We start from the raw sequence: 21,105 nt of genomic DNA, 5'->3' as shown, positions 1-21,105 counted from the left end.
TTTCCAGACAATCTTGTCTTCTCATGATATGACCAAAGTATGATAGCCTTAGAATTGTCCAGTTTGTTGAAAACTACAGGTGCAGGAGCCTTCTTGTTCCTGATCTCATCAGGTGGGGGCTGCAGTAGAGAATTTGGAGTTGAACTGATGGGATTCTCAAACCCAAACATATTTTTCTCATACTGAGCAGAGAATGGCAGAAAGTTGGAGTAGGTTGCATAAACAATTCTTCCCCTTATAATTATGAACATCATCATGGTTTCTCCTTCTCATCAAGGGATTTCATCAAAGAGAAGCTTGAAAAACAATGATGCCATCATTAGAATCAAGAAAAAAATAGTCACCTCCTCTGGTGAATAAATGCCTCCTGTGATAATGAGGATCTGGGTGGGAATTTTGGGCAGGAGTGGAAAGTGCCATTGTTTGCTTGAATATCCCCCCTTTTAGATCTGAAGCCTCAGCTCTAATGCTGGAGTCTTCGCTGTTTTGATGTTGGAAGGAAGAGCTTGGCTTCTCCTAACTAGCAGGGTCTGTCGTTGAGGGGTAGGCACAACGGAGGATTCTCTAGGGGCCAGATCCAGAATGCTGATGCAGGTTCTGTTAGCTGTGTTGGTGCTGCTGCTGCCCCCCAATATTTTCTGTGGGATGCTGAAAGCAAAATGCCCACTGAATTTGATCAAGGATGAAAATGAACCATGGAATTTTTACAGACCAGGAGAACTCCTCCTTGGTGGGATCATAGCTCTGAAGACTGCTTATCTGCAGTCACTCAACTTTACAGAGCCTCCCCTTACCAAAATCAAGAGGTAAGTAATTTGTGCTGGTAAATTGAATCTAACTCTGCTTGAATCTGGTTTCAAAGTGTCTCATTCCTCCTTTTCTTGGTAGATCATTCTATTTATCTTGTCCATATTTTTTATTTTGGAGAATATGCCCACGCTGTATGAGCAGCAAGACCCCACCTTGCATGCAGAAGGCCATGTCACAAGATCTCTAGCTTGCTGAGATTCCTTTTGACCTCTTAAACATTACCATTCGTTTAGGTTTTCCTAGCAGAACTTCAACAGGAAGGAAGGAAGGTGATAGAAAATGAATGACAGATAGATAGACAAAAGGATGTTGCAAAGAATGGAGTCAGGATTCAATGCAAAATGGAACTAGCATTTTAATTAGAGCAGGAGAGAAATGCTTAGGGGTTGGAAATATGGAAAACCAGCTTTTGTGATAAGGTAAGAATTCTACGTCCCTATTCAGCCCCAAGCATGGGATCCATGTTCCAAATTTGTGGGTGGACTCAAGTTCCTCAATCATGTACTGAAATCTCCTCTTGAAGTTTGAGGACTTCCCATCTAAGGTAACAATGGTATGTTCCCTCAAAGTTTCTTGAGTGTTGTCATTTTTAATGTCAGCTTAACGTCCATTTATTTTTTGCTCAAGGACAGACATGACTGTACAATGTAGAAAATGGAAGGGCGTTGCTGATGCTTGATGGCATAGATCATGTTGGAAGATGCAAAACTGAATAAGCCTTTGATGGTATGGCCAATGTTGTTCAGTCCAGTGATTGTGTTCTTAGAATAAATATGAGGACAGAGTCGGCACCTTGGTTTATTGCAAGCCCTGGTCGCAGAGCCCATGTTCATGTTAGGAAGTGCATTACTGTGGGTGAGAAGCTGTTTAAAGCTGGAGGCTGTCTACAGGCAAGAAAAGGCTAGCCCTCCAATAGGAGGCAAACAGGTCAGTCCCTATGCAAAAAGAATAAGTGGACATAAATCTTGTCTGAAGAAGGGTGCTCGGATTCTCAAAAGCTTATCCCCTGAAAATCTTGTTGGTTCCTAAGGTTCTACTTGAGTCAAATCCTGCTGGACATAAAACTGTCATTAAAAATCACCACACTCCAAAGCCAGTGGGAAAACATTTTAATCTTCCAGGATCTACAATAGGCAGTGTAAGTAATTTCTGGTGGTGATTTATTGTGTCTCCACTTGTTTGAGTTTCATTGGCTCTAGCTCTTCCCCATCACTTCTGTCCATGAGAAATGTCCTCAATCTGTTTTAGAGAATATTAGGTGGCTGTGTGAGCAGCAACGCAACATCTTGCATGCAACAGTCAGTTCATTTTCTTCAGCCTGCAGAGGTTCCTCTGAACTACCTAAGATGATAATATCTTGGGTTTTTTTCAGCATGTTGATATAAAAATATTCTATTGCAGTTTTTTAAAAATTGCAAATCCTCTGCTGGCCTTCTTTGATTCTCTGTTGGTGCTGCTTCTGGAGCAGGGAAACTACAACAAAACCATCCATGTGGAACTTCGGATGCTATTGAGCTTTATCTGCAGCTGTACCAGCAACAGGGAAACCACAAAATCCTGTCCCCCAGTAGAAGCCAGCAGAGCCTTTGCAATGTGAGTGAGGAGAGGGAAGGTCAAGAGCATCAAAGCTCTCTGTCCCTTTGCAAGAACATTGCTTCTTTTTCATGGTCCTTTGAACACTGATTGAATTTGAGTTAGGTCTTTGGAAGTTGTGAATTCACTTTCCAACACTGGAGTGTGCATCTCCCCTGGAATGGTTTTGTATAAAGCTCTTTCCCTCAACTCTGACAAGGACATACAATAAGTACAGATCTAAGAATAAAACCCAGACATTTTTATTTCCTGGGAAAGAAGCCAGCTTTTGATGTAATGTTCTTGGAGTGGATTTTTTCTTTATTTTAAACCATAAACAATAACATAAAAGCTATAGACAACAAACAGAAGATTTTAAAAATTCTAAAAAGAAGACACTCTAACAATACATAAACAAGAGAAAAAAGGGAAAAAAAGGAAAAAAATCTTAAACTAAACTACAGATTGGTTTCCGATTTTCTCTGCCACAAATATAGATTATTTTTATTCTCACTTATTCTAAGTTAAACATAAGAGGTCTCTTTTTTTCTATTGTTCATGATTCTTAATCCAGAAATCCAGATGTCATCAAGTCCTTTTTATCCTTTTCATGTAAAAAGTCTATAAATGGTTTCCATTCAGTCAAAAATGTAACGAATGTCTTTTCCCTGATCAATGAAGTAAGTTTTGCCATTGACACAAACTCCAGCACTTTTATCCACCATTCCTCTGATGTAATGTTCTCAATGAACAGAAGATGAAAATGTATTCTTTCTTTTGGTAGAACTTCATACTTAAAATACACCATCATCTTGACCTTCCTACTTGCCATTCAGGAGATCAATCAGAATCCCAGGATCTTGCCCAATGTCACTTTGGGCTACGACATCTATGACAACTATTTCAGCGCAAGGCTGACTTACGATGGAGCGTTAGACCTGCTCTTCATGAGGAAGGAGAATATTCCAAACTACCACTGTGGAGGTCAGAAGAACCTGCTGGCTGTTCTTGAAGGGTCTGAATCTGAAATCCCTATCCAGGTTTCCAGTCTACTGGGCATCTACAAAATCCCACTGGTATGAAGTAGAGAGTGGAGGGATTACACTAGGTTTTTTAGGGTTTTGTTTTGGGTTTTTTGCAACAAGCCCCTGAGCCTTTAATCCCTTAGACAAGTTCTTACTGGGTTCTCGTGCTCTTGGACTCCTTAAATTCTGAGCTTCTGCTGCAATGGCTCCAAGCATCACATTGAAATTCTGGAAACAGACCTTAGTCTTTCAGAGAGGTATGAGAAATTTTGCTTCCTCTTCCTTGCAGAAGTGTCCCTTTGCGACTTTGTGACTTATAGTCCATCAGATCTATTTGAAAAATAGTAAAACCACTTTTCACTAGAGAATTAAAAATTATAAATGTCTGCCACTATTTGAGCAATAATTGGATGATCTCTCATGAAGGAAGGACACACAAGTCCTGTCCTATCAATCTCTTTGGCTCTTCATGGCTAAGAGGCAGTGCAAACTCCACTTGCAACACTTTGACACACCTCTGACAGCATATTTCATTTCACCTGCCCCGCAAAAGTTCCCCCATAGATTTTAACATGGGCATATTTCAATCATTACTTCAGAAGTGGGAAACCTTTTATTCTAACTGTATGATACTTGGCAATGTAGCTGACCCAGTGAAGTACTGCAGCCCCCACCCCCTGAGTTTTGTCCAGTTCAAATAGAAAACCAGGAAGGCAGAGACCTAAGAAAGAAGGGGCACACTTCCATTGAAACCAATAGGAAATAATAACGACATAGAATTACAAAAATGAAGCAATAACAAATGAAACAATAATGAAACAAAACCATACAAAACAACCCAATCACAAAACAGTCTCTTTGGAAATGGATACTAAAAATGAAAGAAATGAAATGAAAGAAACTCCCATGCACAAGTCTAGGGTAGAGCAGTTGAGCAGGAACACCAAGAGTCCTTCTGTGGCCACTCTCTGCATCATCTTCCACAGAAAGAGCAAATTAGAGACTGGGTGATAATTGAGCACGTCATTCAAAGAGAAGAAAACTTTGCAGAGATGTCGCCACTGATCGTCACTTCCTGGAAATATAAAAGCTCAGACTTGGGAGTCCAAAAGTGCCAACATACCTTAAAAAACTGAGCTGGCAGCAAACTTGCTGATGCCATAGGAACAGAGAAACAGAGCTCCAGTGAGCTCTTCAGATTCAGTTCCAGCTTTCTGCCACTGCTACCTCAGGCATCTCTCTGCCCTTTTCAGGTCAACCAGCTCCACAGTAAACCAGGGTGCCTCAAGGGCAGGAGAGGTTGGTGTGGGGCAGCCATATCAATACCTCCTCATTCCAACCTACTGCCCTAGCCACAACGGAGCTGTTGTTTGGGATCCTAAAATCTTCAGAGCATTCCAGAATCCAGGAGGAACCACAGGTCACCCTGAGTTAGTGCCACATTCATCCATGCTTTGAGGACATAGCACTTGTACACATTCATGTTTGTGGGGAAGAGGGGGGACTCAGAGCAGCAAATATCCTTGAATTGGAGAGTTTAGCATCTTTATCCCGGGAGTTTGAAGGTCATATGATACCATGGGGCATAGGGGGGAAATTAAGTGTGTGTGTGGGGGTGGTGGTCCTGTACATTGCTTTTTTTCTTTGTGGAACATCATGAGGTACTAGACAGCTATAGGGCTACTGGCCATTACTTGATTGCAATCCCAGAGACTGAGGGCCAAGCTACACATGACGAATGACACTTGAACGGCAAGTGGATTTAGTGGAGGGCAAGTGAACAGGGAGAAATACACTTGCTGTTCAAGTGTCATTTGTCATGTGTAGCTTGGCCCTAAGATACTGGGACAAGAAAGAGAAAGACCAGTATCTTGAATCAGGTCCAGGGCCTGGTAGTATCCTACAAGGGAAAAAAACATATATCCAGTAAGGCCTTGAAGAAGAAATTACGTTATCTCAGGCTTTTTTCTGATGGATTACATATTTTAGAATTGAAACCACGTTTATCCTGAGAGCATCTTTTAAGAGTGGTGTTTTCTGAGTGGCCATGAGTGTACTTGGGTACAGAAACATGACCCATAAATATTATGCAAATAAACAAATTGACTTGGGACGTTGTTTTGGTGAAATAGTAAAGGGTCCAGTAGCACCTTTAAGACTAACCAACTTTACTGTAGCATAACTAGACATGGGCACAAACAGAAAAAAAACAAAACCAAACACGGTGTTCGTTGTTCGTTGCCATCCATGAACGACAAACAATGAACATTGATGGACATGATCCTCTTCACAAATATGTTCATTGTGGCCAGCAGGCTCTCCTCCAGCCCTCAAGATCCCTACTGCACCACTCACAGAAACCCTACCTGAGCAGGCAGCAGGAAAAGTACCAATAATAAATAATAGCTTGGCCCCAGAGCCTGGCAGCAGCCCCGGAACCTGAAGGGGTAGATCCCTATCCCACCACACCCAAAGAAAATTCAAGCTCCAATGCACTCTCCCTGTCTCTCTAAAAGCAGCTCTCTCTCCCTGAAACCCAGAGCTGGGAGCCCCTGTCCCCCTGGTCTTTTCCTCTTGTAACAAATTTGGAGCTCCAGTCCACATTTGGAAGGATCTGCTTATCAAGCTAAATTGGGCTTAGATTGGGGTTTCCAGGGCAACAGCAGGAGTTCAGACAGAGTTCAGACAATCCCTGCCTGAGTTGCCAAGGGAATTGATTGCAGGTGCCAGACTGTCTGCCTTGACAAACGGCAACAAACAGCAGTGAACAAGGCTTCCAACGACCACCTGTTCGTTTAGAATGGGGCCTCATGAACAGCTTGTTCGTGAACAGCAGATTGGGATGTTTGTGGCTTTTTTAAGTTCGTATTGCTGTTCATGCCCATCTCTAAGCATAACCACAGTTCTCTTCATCAGATGTAAGGTGGTTCTCAAAACTATGAAGTGTGGTTCTCGAAAGCTTATGCTACAGTAAAGTTGGTTAGTCTTAAAGGTGCTACTGGACTCTACTATTTTGCTACTACAGACTAACACGGCTAATCTATGTTTTGGTGAAGGCTTCATTTGTGATACTGGGCACCCTTGCCCAAATTCATGTGGGCCCTGCAGGGTGTGCAAAATGTAAGTCAAGCACAGATGCACTCATTCCCCTTTCCGACAACACGACAAATCATCCTCACATTTCACAGCCTTCTTTCCATTACAAGGAATCGGGATTTTGCTCCAATCTCTTCCATTCCTTCCTAGGTCAGTTACGGGTTTGTTTCCCACATTCTTCATGATCCAGCTCAGTTCCCTTTTCTCTACCGGATAGTTCCAAAAGAGGAACAACAATACCTGGGGATTGTCAAACTGCTCCTGTACTTCCAGTGGACGTGGATCGGTCTTGTTGCACCGGATACAGATATTGGAGGACAATTCATGAAAATCTTCCCCGCACTGGTCAGCAAGAGTGGCGTTTGTGTTGCCTTTTCACTGAGCATCAGAGCAACAGACCGTGAAGCAGATATAGCAAATGCATTCTTCTCCTCTGCTGCAGTCTACTTTTGGAGAACAGTCCATGTATTTGTTTATTTTGGGGAGCCAGCATTGTTTTCAGTTATACCGTCCGGTATACACAGAGCAGCTGAACATCAAATCAAGCCCCCTGTGGGAAAAGTCTGGATCACAACAGCCTTATGGGACCTCACCCTCTACATGCGTTATACAGTGTCACATTTTCATCCCATGCACACATTTTTTTCTTTTTCCAAGCAGCGAAGCAAAAGGATAAATGTGGACATTAGTATGACATTTGATATCATGCGGTTTGGGGAAAAGGCATTCAATTGTTTCTATTCTAAATCTTCAATTTCTGTGAAAGGTCAAGTAAGATGCAGAGAAAGAGAAAATCTGGAGACCATTTCCCAGGATATGATGGAAGCTATCCTGTCTCTAGATATCTACAACTCTTTTAATGCCATCTTCACTGTGGCGTGGGCTTTACACGCTGTGTACTCATTGGGATCCAAACAGACATTAACTAGCAACAGAATAGACCCCCAAAGGGTACAGCCATGGCAGGTATTCCTTCTTCGTCTGAAATAGCTTAATGAATAATAATAAATAATGTGCTGTCAAGTCATAATTGACTCATGGTGACCCCTTCCAAGGGGTGTTCAAGGCATGAGATGATCAGAGGTGGTTTGCCCTTAGCTTCCTATGTGTACTAACTCCAGTCTTCCTCGGTGGTCTCCCATTGAAGTACTGACCTTTGCTTATTTTCCAAGATATGAGATTGGGCTATACCATGCCGTTCCCCCCGCCCCTCAAAAAACTGGTTTTTTTAGGTATGCAGATTTTCAATATTCATCAGGTGCTTTAAATGGGTTAGAGCCTAACTAGAGTTACAAACTGCATGAGCGCAGCATAGGAGAAAAAGGAATTCTGGCCTTCTCCCCTGTGCTGTGTTTGGTGGCTGAGACAGCCTGGGGACCTCAGGAGAGAATGTTATTTTCTCTGAGTGGAGTGAGGGCATGCCAGCAGTCAATGCATGTACTTGTACCCAAAGGATCAAGTTGCCCACTTGGTCCCAGGCTGCTTCAGCCACAAATGCAGAAAAGACTTTCTCCTAGAGATCAGCCTAGAAGATGGCCTCTTACCTTGACATGGCCGACCTGGCTACCTGGATTCATACGACAGTAAAATCTAGTCTAGACTGCTGTGATGTACTCTGCTGAGGTCTTCTCTCAAAGTCAGCTTGGAGATTCCAGCTGGTGCAGAAGGCTGCAGCTTGATTATTATTAGGAGCTAGGCAGAGTATGCATATTACTCCCATTCTGCAGTCACTCGGTTGGCTATCCATCAGCTATCAGGCTCAATTGAAAGTTTTGGTTTTCACATATAAAGCCCTCCATGACCTTAGCCCCTCATATCTGCAGGACAACCTCTTTCCCTATGTGCCACCATGGCAGCTTCGCTCATCTGAACAAGGCCTTCTGCAGATACCAACTTGTAAAGGTCCTAAGTCAACAGCTGCCCATAAATGCACATTCTTTGGTGGCCTCTCCTTATGGATTGGCCTTTCTGAAAGGGTCAGGAAAGCTCTCATTCTCTTTGCTCCCCACAAACTATAAATTATTCAGGTGGGCTTTTTTACTCAGGTAATACGCTGTGCTGTAGGAAATGGCTCAGACAAAAGCTTTGGTAAAGGGGCAGGGACTGTAAACTGTATTACTGAGCACAGTCTGCTGCTGTGTGATCCTACTGAGTAGTTTCTGGATAGTTTAATGTGTCCATATTAAATGCTTCTACTTTCTTTTTGTATTGTTTCAGTCTATATCAGATCTCTCCTTGTTTTCAAATTTCTGCAAATTTTGAATTTCATACCCTTTTGCATTTTTTATTGAATATCCCTGGTGTTGCTCATTTTGACTTACACTCTGTAATCCACTTTAATTCTCAATAAGAAAGGAGGATTATAAACAAGATTTATTGGCTCAATTGAGCAATAATGGATGGATGGATGGATGGATGGATGGATGGATGGATGGATGGATGGATGGATGGATGGATGGATGGATGGATGGATGGATGGATGGATGGATGGATGGATGGATGGATGGATGGATGGATGGATGGATGGACAAAAATTCAGTACTATTGTGAATCCAGAAGATGTGTCACAGGTTATAAGCTGTACATTAACTTACCCATGCACTGTGGTCATCTTTGGCTGCCTTGGGGACCATGTTTGGACAGAAATGTGGCATATACATTTTTAAATAAATAAATAATAAAAAGATTAGAGATCCAAACAATCAAAGTTGAGTTAGAGCCTTGGTTCTTAGCTTCCAAGGGCCCGACTTTTCTCTCCCATTCCAGCTCCACACTTTCCTAAGGAACATTTATCTTTACAACACTTCCATGGGTGAAGCTTATTTGGATGAAAATGGGGATGTCACAGTGGATTTTGATATCATGATATGGAAGAAATTCCCCAATAAGTCTGTTGTTGGAGTGAAAGTGGGGAGTATAGAAAAGCAAGCATCCCCAGACATAAAGTTCACCATCGACCAGGAGGCCGTTCTGTTCTCCAAGAGTTTAAACCAGGTGAGGAAATCTTTTGCTTTCCTTTTATTCCATTAAACATTAGTTAAGATTTAATAGTCTGTTGGATTTTAGATGTGGAAACCAAAATGAATGAATGAATTTATTTTATACTCCAACTCTCACTATAACAGGACTCAAAGTAAATCCTGATTCTTACTCACAATTGACAAAATTATAAAACAGGGGATATGATTGCAATAATAGCAAGAATATCAGAGTTGCAAATTTTAACTTTAAATCATTATTTAGGACACAGTAGGCCAGAGAAGTTGGTTTTAGGTTTTTGGGTAACTCTTCAAACGTGGTTGTTGTGGGTTTTCCAGGCTGTATTGCCGTGGTCTTGCCATTGTAGTTCCTGATGTTTCTCCAGCAGCTGTGGCTGGCATCTTCAGAGGTGTAGCACCAAAAGACAGAGATCTCTCAGTGTCACAGTCACTGTCTTTTGGTGCTAGATCTCTGTCTTTTGGTGCTACACCTCTGAAGATGCCAGCCACAGCTGCTGGCAAAACATCAGGAACTACAATGCCAAGACCACGGCAATACAGCCTGGAAAACCCACAACAACCATCGTTCTCCGGCCGTGAAAGCCTTCGACAATACATCTTCAAACGTGCTTTTTTGTCACTGTTCTGGCTAACCTACAGTCTTCAGCCTTGGGAAGAATACCTTATGAATCATCATCAACAACAACAACATTCAATTTATATACTGCCCTTCAGGACAACAACAATGGTAAGGGACATGGACTATTGACTAGGCTATTGGATACTGTCTGCTGTTGTAGATACATTAATACTTGGTAGTTCTATATTGCTAAAAAGTTCATGTTAATTGCTTACAATTTAATTCAAAAGGTTTCATCCATATGTTCGGCTTTCTGCTACTTTTCACATTAGCAGCTAACATACCCTATTGTATCTTTCATTGAATGTCCTAACTATTGATCATATTGTATTCACTTGCAGTATGTAATCCGCCTTGGATCTCACTGAGAAAGGCAAATTATAAATAAACAACAACAACAACAAAAATAGTTACACATGTTGTACTTTATATACACACTGGACTGCATACTCATACCTCCAAGCCAACCTGCAATTCAACTTGAGGTTGAAACATTCATGCAAAATGAACTATTTGTGGTTGGATAAGTCATTGATTCTCTGAACGCCTAATCACTGAGAGTGATTTTCTTGAGAGGCAGAACATTTCTTTTGACTAAATCAACCTCCTCTCCTTTGGCATATTGAATCACTCATCCCAATACAGCAATCTTATAAAGCTACACCTTTTTCGAGTTTGAAACAAAAACTATGTTGAATTAAGTTGAAATATAAGATGTTAGGTAAACAGTTTTTAAAATATGTAAAACAACCTTAAAAAGTAATAATATTGATGGGTTGTTTTTATTTCCCCCTATTTTTCTACACGAAGAACATATCTCCACAAAGGGAGGTAAACATTCTCCATGCAATCAGCAAGAATAATTAAACTAGCAGAAGGGCTACATCTCTTCAGAGCACTTAAAATGCTTTCTTTGATCTGTGTTTTCTGTTAAACTTTTATGGTGTGTTTTTGTACTCCATTATGTCATAAGAACAGGATTGAAAAAGCACCCCCAAATGAAAAAAAATCATTAGTTTATCTGGGGGTTGTTTTATACCCAAGCTCATTTTGATTATGGAAGGAAAACTGTAAGTGGTAAATGGTCGTACTGTGTAGATATGAATCATCAAACAATATATCTAATTCTTAACACTGCCAGATCTGTGCATATTTAAATCCAGAGACTGGGGTCATGGACAGATAAGACTGAGCATTCTAAAAACCTAACAAAAGATCTAGGATTGAAAAAAAATCTAAAATACATGTACACAATCCCGACCCCACCCCCATAATAAAAGGAGCATCTGTAGCTTTAAGAAATGAATGCCCTTAGTGGCCATTGCTAGGCAACCACAATGGTATTGGCCTCCTTCAATCCTTGGTTTTTATATTTAAAATAAGGAGGAATGTCAGAGTTTACAGGGTTGTAATGGCCATTTAGGGAGAACTGATTGGGGCCAGTCCCAATGGATGACTTGCTAGTATGCAACTTCCATAACTCACCCAGGCCCAGCTGCTTGCTGCTCTTCAACAGTAGCCACCCTACTAAAATCACTGGGATGTAGTAGTTAAGAGTTTCAGACTAGGATCTGGGAGACCCAGAACTGAATCCCACCTCTGCCTTAATACTCACTGGGTGATCTTGGACCAGTCACACGCTCTCAGCCTAACTTAGCTCACAAGGTTGTTATGAGGATAAAATTGAGGACAGGAGAATGATTTGAGATGTTTTGGTTCTCTATTGTGGGAAAAAGTGGGGTATAAATGAAGTAAATAAATACTAAATATAGCTGAAGATGGGAGGAAACATGAGTTGGTGGGTAGGAAGGAGAGAAGGAAGCAGGAAAAGGGAGAGGCTATGGGGGCTTTCACGGAAGTGAAGGAGGAAATAGTGGGGGAGCAGAAGTGAGATGTGTCCCAAAAGTCCTTACATTTCTGCCTCTTGTAGTTATTGGGGGGAGAGGGGAAGCAGACTGGCATTTGTAGTGCAATCTTTAGCAGAGTTATACCTTTCGAAGCACACAGACTGATGTCTTCACACTACTCTGAGAGGCCTGGCGTCTGGGACCTCTCAGACATCTGTCAATCACACATGTGTGTCCTACACCCAAGTCAATAAATCCTTCAATGGTTTCCCTATCCTTTCCAGAACTACCCATTCCCCCCATTTGTGTCTTCTGGCCTCTGAGCCTTCCTTTGTCAACTTCCCTGTAATAGGGAAGTAGCAGAAATCAGACTTTTATTAATGGCGTTCTTCCTCTAGTCCTCGAAACAAGGCCTGAAGTCAACAGTGCTCAAAGCAGGCCACAGACTAGAAGTCCCGTCGAACCTTTTCCAAGTATGGTACATTTGCAGCAATAAAAATACTAACCTGTTGTTTCTTCACTGCCGTTGCTTGCCTTTCTGGTCAGCCCGTGCCCCGTTCCAGGTGCTCTGAAAGCTGTCAGCCTGGATATGCCAAGAAAGCTCAGGAAGGAAATGTATCTTGCTGCTATGACTGTATTCAGTGCCCAGAAGGGACAATCTCCACACAGGAAGGTGGGTGCCACCAAATAAATGATCTTTGGGTGACAAAAAAGAAAGGCAAGATGTAACCATTTTTTCCACCTTTCACTGACACCACAACTAGTGTTGTGAAACGTGAACCTCTACTAGGCCCAAGGTAGCATCAGAAGTCCTCTTAAAATGGTATGAAGAAAGAAACACAAACCACACTGGAAAGGAACCCAGTATGGAAAGTTGTTCTGCCTATATATTTGCAACAAATAGTTATTGAAAAGACATGAAGTATCTCGTTAATCTGACAACTGTTGTTCCTGTTGGCTCCTCTGTGTGTCTGGAAGAAGCATATGATTCAGCTCTTGACAGTCAAATGGGTGTATTTAAGGGCTTCTGCCTGTTAGACAGTGCAAAGATAAAGAGACTAATGGTATGGGTCAGTCCAGCAGAGCGAGTTTCGTGTAGTGGTTAAGAGCTGCAGGACTCTAATCCGAAGAACCGAGTTTGATTCCCCACTCCTCAACTTGAAACCAGCTGCGTGACCTTGGGTCAGTCACAGCTTCTAGGAGCTCTACTAGGGGCAGACACAAGGGATGATTCTCTAGGGGCCAGATCCAGAATGTTGATGCAGGTTCTGTTAGCAGTGGTTGTGGTGGTGCTGCCCCCCAATATTTTCTGTGGGATGCTGAAAGTAAAATGCCCACTGAACATATTTCTTAAATTTTAGGAACATGATCAACTCCATGTAGAATTAAAACTTTGTCGTCCTTCAGGAAGGACTTTACATGAAGAGGAGAATCTCTTCCTTAGTTCTCAGAAAGGAGGGCTGTGTTGTCATCTTTGTTGGTGGTATAAAGAGGAACTGTGCCCCCAGGCCCTATTTCCATCTGCATATAGTTAGGACATGACCTCTCTGATAAGAGCATAAGAGGCGCTGTTCTGAATCTGACCAAAGGTCAATAGATTTCCTCACTATCTCACAGAGGCCAGCCGGAGATCCCACAACAAATAGTATTGAGAGGTACAGTATTTGTTGGACATATGGTATCATAGGCAAAAATATCCTTTATTGAATATTTTAGTACAGAGATTATTGTAGATGTCTGGCAGATATTCCTAATACTGAGGTCACTCCTGTTCTTTGCAGATGCAGAGCATTGTGACAAATGCCCAGAAGACCAGTATCCAAACAAGGACCGTACTCAATGTGTCCCAAAGGCCATAACCTTCCTGTCTTATGAAGAACCTTTGGGGATCAGCCTAGCTGTCTTTCCTCTCCTCTTGTCCCTAATCACTGGTTTAGTTTTAGGACTCTTCATTAAATTCCTGGACACTCCTGTAGTCAAAGCCAACAACCGGGACCTCACCTACATTCTTCTGGCCTCCCTCCTGCTTTCCTTTCTCTCCTGCTTTCTCTTCATTGGCCAGCCAAGGAAGGTGACCTGCCTTCTCCGACAAACCACCTTCAGCATCATCTTCTCGGTTGCCGTCTCTTCTGTGTTGGCCAAAACGATCACTGTGGTGGTGGCCTTCATGGCCACTAAGCCTGGGAACAGGATGAGGAAATGGCTGGGGAAGACTCTGGCAAACTCCATTGTCATTTCTTGTTCCGCTGTCCAAGTTGTCTTCTGTGCCCTCTGGCTGGGAATCTCTCCCCCCTTCCCAGAGTCTGACATGCACTCCCAGCCTGCACATATTGTCCTACAATGCAACGAAGGGTCTGTCACCATGTTTTATGGTGCCCTGGGCTACATGGGCTTCCTGGCTGCCATCTCTTTCATGGTGGCTTTCCTGGCCAGGAAGCTGCCCGGGGCCTTCAACGAAGCCAAGCTCATCACCTTCAGCATGCTGGTGTTTTGCAGTGTTTGGGTGTCCTTTGTGCCCACGTACCTGAGCACAAAGGGGAAATACATGGTGGCCGTGCAGGTCTTCTCCATCTTGGCCTCCAGTGCTGGCTTGCTGGGCTGCATCTTCCTTCCAAAATGCTACATCATTATCATGAGGCCTAATCTTAATACCAAGGACCATTTAATGAGAAAAGTGAACCACTTACATTGAATTTAAAGTGTGCATGTGTGGGGGGGGGGGCGCTCCTTGCTATATCTTGATGTACGTGCAAACATAACTTAGGTAGAATGCCTAACATCTGGCCTGAGCCAACAATTCATTTCAAGGACAATTAAAATAACCCTGCTATCTATCATCAATCTTCTCTTCAGTCCTTATGTGCAGGTACACTTTAAAAATGTCAAGCTGATCATTTTAGAAAAACTCAACCCGACCAAGCTAATTGATGGTAGACTATGGCTCCAAACAATTTGACCTCATCTCTGGGTTGTAGTAACTGAATAATAATAACTGTTTTTCTATCCTGGTTTTCCAGACAGATTAGTGCCCCACTCAGCAGTGAATAAAGTCATTATTATTATCCCCACGATTCAGCTGGTGTTGAGAGGAGTGGCTTACCCAAGGCCACCTATTAAACTCATGCAGTGGTAGGATTCAAACTGGCAGAGTGCTAATTCACAATCCAACCACTTACCCACTATGCTACAACAGGACTAATACAAGTGAAAGTGATTAGATGTTTCTCTGCGAACTTCTTGCACTTACACAGCATCCAAGGTGGTATCCAAATTAGACTAGAGGCAGCTACCTTTATCAGTGAGATGTTTTACAAACAAGCTACAGCTCTCTGTTGACACTTCTTAGTTCTCTTTATTTAAAATATTTATACCCTATTTAATAGTCCACATGGTTCTCTATGTGGATTACAATAATAAAAATGCAATAAACCATCACACATAAAACAATAAAATATACAATAAAAACTAGCTAAGGAAAAATTAGTATAGGTATGTGTGATAAACAAGATATGTTTATGCTAATAACTAAGACTAGTAAAGTTATTTGTTGCTCAATTGGATAAGGAATGCTACTGTATTATGTTGTTTATAATCATACAAGATTTGTATAAATATATTGACTTCTGATATTTTATGTAATTTTATAGTGACCTGTTTGCTGTCTTAGATCTTTGTATGCCATTAAAGGTATTTGAATTGAATTGAATTGAATTGAATTGAATTGAATTGAATTGAATTGAATTGAATTGAATTGAATTGATGTTGTTTATAAATGATTGGAAGATGAGGAAGAGCAGCTATATATTTTGGTGTGTCTGGAGGAATGTTGCAGCCATTTTTCTAAACTTGATCCTGTTCGTTTAAGTGCTGACAGATGATGCATCATTGCTAATAAAGAGGCATTTCCAATGTTGTTCTGCCTCTTCATTTGGACACTTTCCTAAGAACCCCTGGCTGGATAAAAGAAATTTCTCCATCAGTCACCTGCTCCCATATGGCCTACCCAACTGCTGCAATCATTTTCAGAGGCCCTGCTTCCAGTGCTGCTCTATCTGAGGCTACCTGGGTGGGCAACTAGGGTTCCTAGGTATCTGCCAACGGCAGGCAAACTCCCGGTGATTGGGGCCTCTTCCTGTTGATCATCAGTTGGTCCTCAGCCAATGACATCCCTTCTTATACAACCAAACCAAAAGCATTGCATCAGAGACTGGACCAATTCTTTAAAGACTGGCCTAAAACAAACTGAAAAGACTACGTTTGTTAGAAGGTTTTAAAGAACCAGTCATGGCATGACAGCAGCACATCTGAGGGTCTCACCACACGAGACAAAATACACAGGTAATTCGAGTGTATTTTGTAGTTCGAGTGTAATTCAAGTGTATTTTGTCTTGTGTAGTTTGACCCTGAGGTGCACGTCTCCTTGCTTCACTCAACAACACCATTTTATATGAGAGTGCAGGTTTTTAAAACTTGCCACTTTTATTCGACACCTCACCACACGCTCAATCTGTATTGGGGCTTCATAGAAATTTTTAAAAACATAAAATTTCATATAAATGGCATGCATGAGGGGAGGGGGCTGTGAGAATCATGGTAGGGTGCAGATCCAGGGAGCTGCAAAAGTCCTTCTGAGGCAGCAACAGTGGTAGTAAAGGAGAGATGGGGGAAGATGGCTCCCTTTAACTGGCTCCCCTTTTTGCTGAGGGTGGGAGGTTGGTGGATGAAAGAGAGTTGCTGGTATGGTGGCTAGACATGGGCACAGAATAAAAAACAACGAACCAGGAGGATCGTGGTTTGTGGGTTTCACAAACCACGAACCACAGAACTGGACCAGTTACAAACCAGTTCATGGTTCGTGGGGTTTAAATGCCCCTTTCTGGCCTTAACAGCGGCAGGGAAAGGGGCATTTAACAGTTTAAAGGGCCCTTTCCTGCCTTGCAAGTGGCAGGTCCCTTTAAACTATCAGCTGGCAGGCGGCAGGGGAGGATCTCCCCCTGCCGCCTGCCAGCTGATAGTTAAAGGGACCTGCCAGTGGCCGGGCCCTTTAAACTTCCCAAACCCCAGCCCTCCTACCCCGTTTTCGGCTTCCCTGCCCCTCAAATGGCTGCCGTAGCAGGAAGAGCAGAAAGACCATTTTCAGCCCCTTCCGTCATCCTGCAGGCCCCCAGGGTGGTGGAAGAGGCCAAAAACGGCCTTTCTGCCCATCCTTGGAGGAGAGGAAGGATGCTGCACTGCAGGATAAGGCAAGTGTGGGGCTGGGGCTGGGGCTGGGGGGGTAGGGGGGCTGGGGTTTGGGCAGTTTAAAGGGCCCTGCTGCAGCAGGTCCCTTTAAACTATCAGCTGGCAGGTGATGGTGGGGGGAATCCCCTCTGCTGCCCGCCAGCTGATAGTTTAAAGGGACCTGCTTTGGCAGGGCTCTTAAAAGGGTCCCTGTAAATACGACCCAACGAACCAGCACAGTTTGTGGAAGTTCCGTGGAAAGCAGCTTTCACAAACCCTGGTTCGCGAACCCCAAACTTGCCTCATTTGTGGGTTTTTTGGGGTCGTATTTAGGTTTGTACCCACCTCTAATGGTGACTGAGAGGTAGATGAGGCTTTTGCAATGGTGGACCTTGCAGGCACATCCTTGGGTTTAGGCAGACTCCTTGTGGAATGGTTGGCTTAGGACTGCCACGTCCTTTTACCCACCCACTGGAAGAAGGGACCAGGCACCCACCATTCTGAAGCTCTTTGTGCACGCATATTCCTGGTGCTGATGCAATGATGTCACTTCCAGGGGAAGGACCCGGTACTCACCACTTGGAAAAACTTCTGGGAAGGACATCATCGCACTGTCTGTGGGAATGCTCCTGCCCTTTGGGTTCATGTTTGAGGCCCAAGTCAGCACTCCTGCAGGCAGCGCGATGACATCACTTTTGAAATTCACATTGTTTCACCCAACTGGGCAGGGGAGATCTACTATGAAATTAATGAAGCTTAAGCTTCAGGGCCCCAAATCCTGGAGGGACCCTGAAGTAACTTCTCTTTTTTAATGAGTGAATTTTTCAACAAAATTGACAGAGTTTGTTATTAAAATAAGGCTATTTTAGTGACAGAATCATAAGCCAATTGGATAAAGTACTTAATATTTACCTTAGAATATGCTCTAATACCCATTTCATAGGGCCTCAAAATGTCCCTGTAATTGGTCAAATTTCAAAAATTTCTCAGGGGCTTGCAGCACCCAAACACCCAGCTGTGTGGGTGTCAGAATGTCAGTTTGATTGTCAGTTTTCTAGCCAGAGTTACGCCATATTAACTTGCTATAATCCATAGTTGTTTAGCTTTCTCCCTCTAGGCCCAGGTGGTGCCCAGGCTGCATATATCCATGGGAGAGAAGAGTTCTTATCAGCCCGTTTCGGCCGACGACCTTGACGTCCTCATCTTCCCATGCCTTCACAGACAGAACTAAGGGGGGAGGCTGGGAATGGGTGTTTGAAAAGTTGTTACTTTCATTTCATATGTCATTCTCACCAAAGCTTTCCTTCAGCCAAGGGTCTCAAACCCTTGGATTGTGGACACCTGTATCCTGAGCATAATCTTCCAATAAACTTTTTGAAACCAAGGAACCTTGTGCTTCTTGCAGATGGGGGGAGAGGAACTCTGGATAACTGGGGTTTCATAGTCTGACAGTGGGCTTGCAGAGCCCATCAGAATCTATTCATGGCTTACATTTTGGCAGTTGAATCCTCGAATCCTTTGTCAGTGCATGGTTTAATAGTTCTAAGGGGATCGCTGTACTGCCCATTTTCAAGGGCTCCATCCCATCATCCCATTCTCCGCCATTTGGGCATCAAGGTCCTTGCAAGGGCAGAAAGACCCTTTGAGTTCATTGGATGTTGCCCTATTCTTGCTGGTTGAGAAGGGGCCCCATAACAGTTCAAGCTTCAGGGTCCCAAAAATGTAGGTCCACCACTGCAGCTGGGAGTGCAACTCCTTTGAGCTTGCTTGGAAGCTATTTTTCCTCCTGGGCCTGTTCACCATGCCTTTTTCTCCTGCTGGCAAGGTGAGTGGTGGCTGAGGATGGAGGGTGAAAGTGGAGGATCCCCTGCCCCCACCAGGGGACTGGAAGCCCTTAGTCAGCTCTTTAAAGCAGCTATCGATACTGCAATTAGAACACTGGGGGGGGGGTACTCTGCCCGTTTGTCAAGGACATAACTTTTTTTTCTGTTTAGTTGGGGGATCCCCCAGGTTCAGCGAAAATCCTCAGTCCTGTGCAATCCGGAATTGATCTGCAGGTTTTGACTTCTATGTCCCACCCCCAAGTACCTCAACTTCCAATTAATCCAAACTGAGCAGTTAGACCTTAGACACATACCAAGTGCTCATATTAGTTAGCCTTGTTTACGTTACGTCTACATGGCCTAGTGTGTAAAAGATACGTTTGCAACACTGGGTTTTTTTGCTTTCATTTTGGCCTCCTTTTTCCTGCTTTTTGGTCTATCTTTGCCTGTCATTTGGCCCTTCTTTTCACCCATGCTTTTAGCTTTTTTCCAACTATCCCCACAGTGCTTTTTACCCTCCCCTTTTGCCTGTCTTTGCCTGTCTTCTACTGCACCTCTTTTCTTGGCACACCCTTTTTGCATCCTTTTATATGCTCTCACAGTCACTCAGTACCTTTAAATCAGGCACTTTTTTGGCTTGTGAGCTTGGAGTTGTTTCTGGGAACCTCCTATGGTGAACCCATCCCTCTTCAGTCACATGTCTTATTTCTGCTCCCACACACACACACACACTAGCACCTTTAAGGACATCTAAAACGTTGCCACAGCTTGGAGATCTGTATTATTTTGTTGGCTGTCTTTGTGTATGATTTATAACTATCAAGGATATGAAGTGTGTACAAGTTAATAGCTCTTTATTTTGTTATGCGTTCTTTATTGAATTCTTCCTAGTTTGTTCCATGGTAGCTATTCGATTGTTTGTATATTCAGTAGTAGTAAAACCAAACTGTGAGTTTTTAATTCCCCACAATTGCTTTAGGATAAGGGGGACCACAGCCCATTGCCTAATGACCACCACCCCATTTTCCTTTTTCCTTTCATCCATAAAAATGGATGAAAACTGATGACAGCTACAAGCATGTTCCAAACTAGGTGGCATGCAATTTCCTTCTAACTAACAGCAATTTAATGGGTGGTGGAAAGCAAGATTCTTTTTATTGGGGATTAGGGGTACTTATTGTTACAGATAGATAGATATTATGGACTGGGTAATTATTACTTCACCTCAGGTGTTAGGCATTCTCCCCGATTAATCGTTGCATGTGCATCAGGATATAGCAAGAAAATACCACCACCACCACCTTACACTCAATGTAATTGGTTCATTTTCCTCATTAGATGCTCCTTGGTATTAAGATTAGGCCTCATGATAATAATGTAGCATTTGGGAAGGAAGATGCAGCCCAGCAGGCCAGCACTGGAGGCCAAGATGGAGAAGATCTGCACGGCCACCATGTATTTCCCCTTCGTGCTCAGGTAGGTGGGCACAAAGGAAACCCAAACACTGCAAAACACCAGCATGCTGAAGGTGATGAGCTTGGCCTCATTGAAGGCCCCTGGCAGCTTCCTGGCCAGGAAAGCCACTGTGAAAGAGATGGCAGCCAGAAAGCCCATGTAGCCCAAGGCACCATAAAACATGGCAACAGAGCCTTCATTGCATTGCAGTGTGATCTCTCCTGGCTGGGAGTGCATGTCAGAGTCTGGGAAGGGGGGAGAGATTCCCAGCCAGATGATGCAGAGGCCAACCTGAACAGTGGAACAAGAGATGACAATGGAGTTGGCCAGACTCTTACCCAGCCATTTCCTCATCGTGTTTCCTGGCTTGGTGGCCATGAAGGCCACCACCACAGTGATTGTTTTGGCCAACACAGAAGAGACCGCAACCGAGAAGATGATGCTGAAGGCAGTTTGTTGGAGAAGGCAGGTCACCTTCCTTGGTTGGCCGATGAATAGAAAGCAGGAGAGAAAAGAAAGCATGAGGGAGACCAGGAGAATGTAGGTGAGGTCCCGGTTGTTGGCTTTGACTATGGGAGTGTCTAGGAATTTAATGAAGAGTCCTAAAACAAAACTGGTGATTAGGGACAAGAAGAGAGG

At 43.2% G+C, this 21,105-nt stretch overlaps 1 protein-coding gene across 1 annotated transcript; it reads left to right on the top strand.

Annotated features, from left to right (window-relative positions):
* The first annotated feature begins 582 nt into the window (after nucleotides 1-582).
* On the top strand, nucleotides 583-14,660 carry LOC129327892 (vomeronasal type-2 receptor 26-like). Its single transcript, XM_054976639.1, has 8 exons — nucleotides 583-806; nucleotides 2,212-2,403; nucleotides 3,167-3,458; nucleotides 6,654-6,848; nucleotides 7,164-7,274; nucleotides 9,270-9,497; nucleotides 12,515-12,641; nucleotides 13,750-14,660. The coding sequence occupies exons 1-8, from the start codon at nucleotides 583-585 to the stop codon at nucleotides 14,658-14,660; spliced, it is 2,280 nt and encodes a 759-aa protein (XP_054832614.1).
* Nucleotides 14,661-21,105: the final 6,445 nt, after the last annotated feature.

This window comes from Eublepharis macularius, chromosome 4 (genome assembly GCF_028583425.1).
Source record: "Eublepharis macularius isolate TG4126 chromosome 4, MPM_Emac_v1.0, whole genome shotgun sequence".
Classification (NCBI taxonomy): domain Eukaryota; kingdom Metazoa; phylum Chordata; class Lepidosauria; order Squamata; family Eublepharidae; genus Eublepharis; species Eublepharis macularius.
Note: the sequence above shows the minus strand (reverse complement) of the source record. Positions and strands in the feature narration are given on the sequence as shown.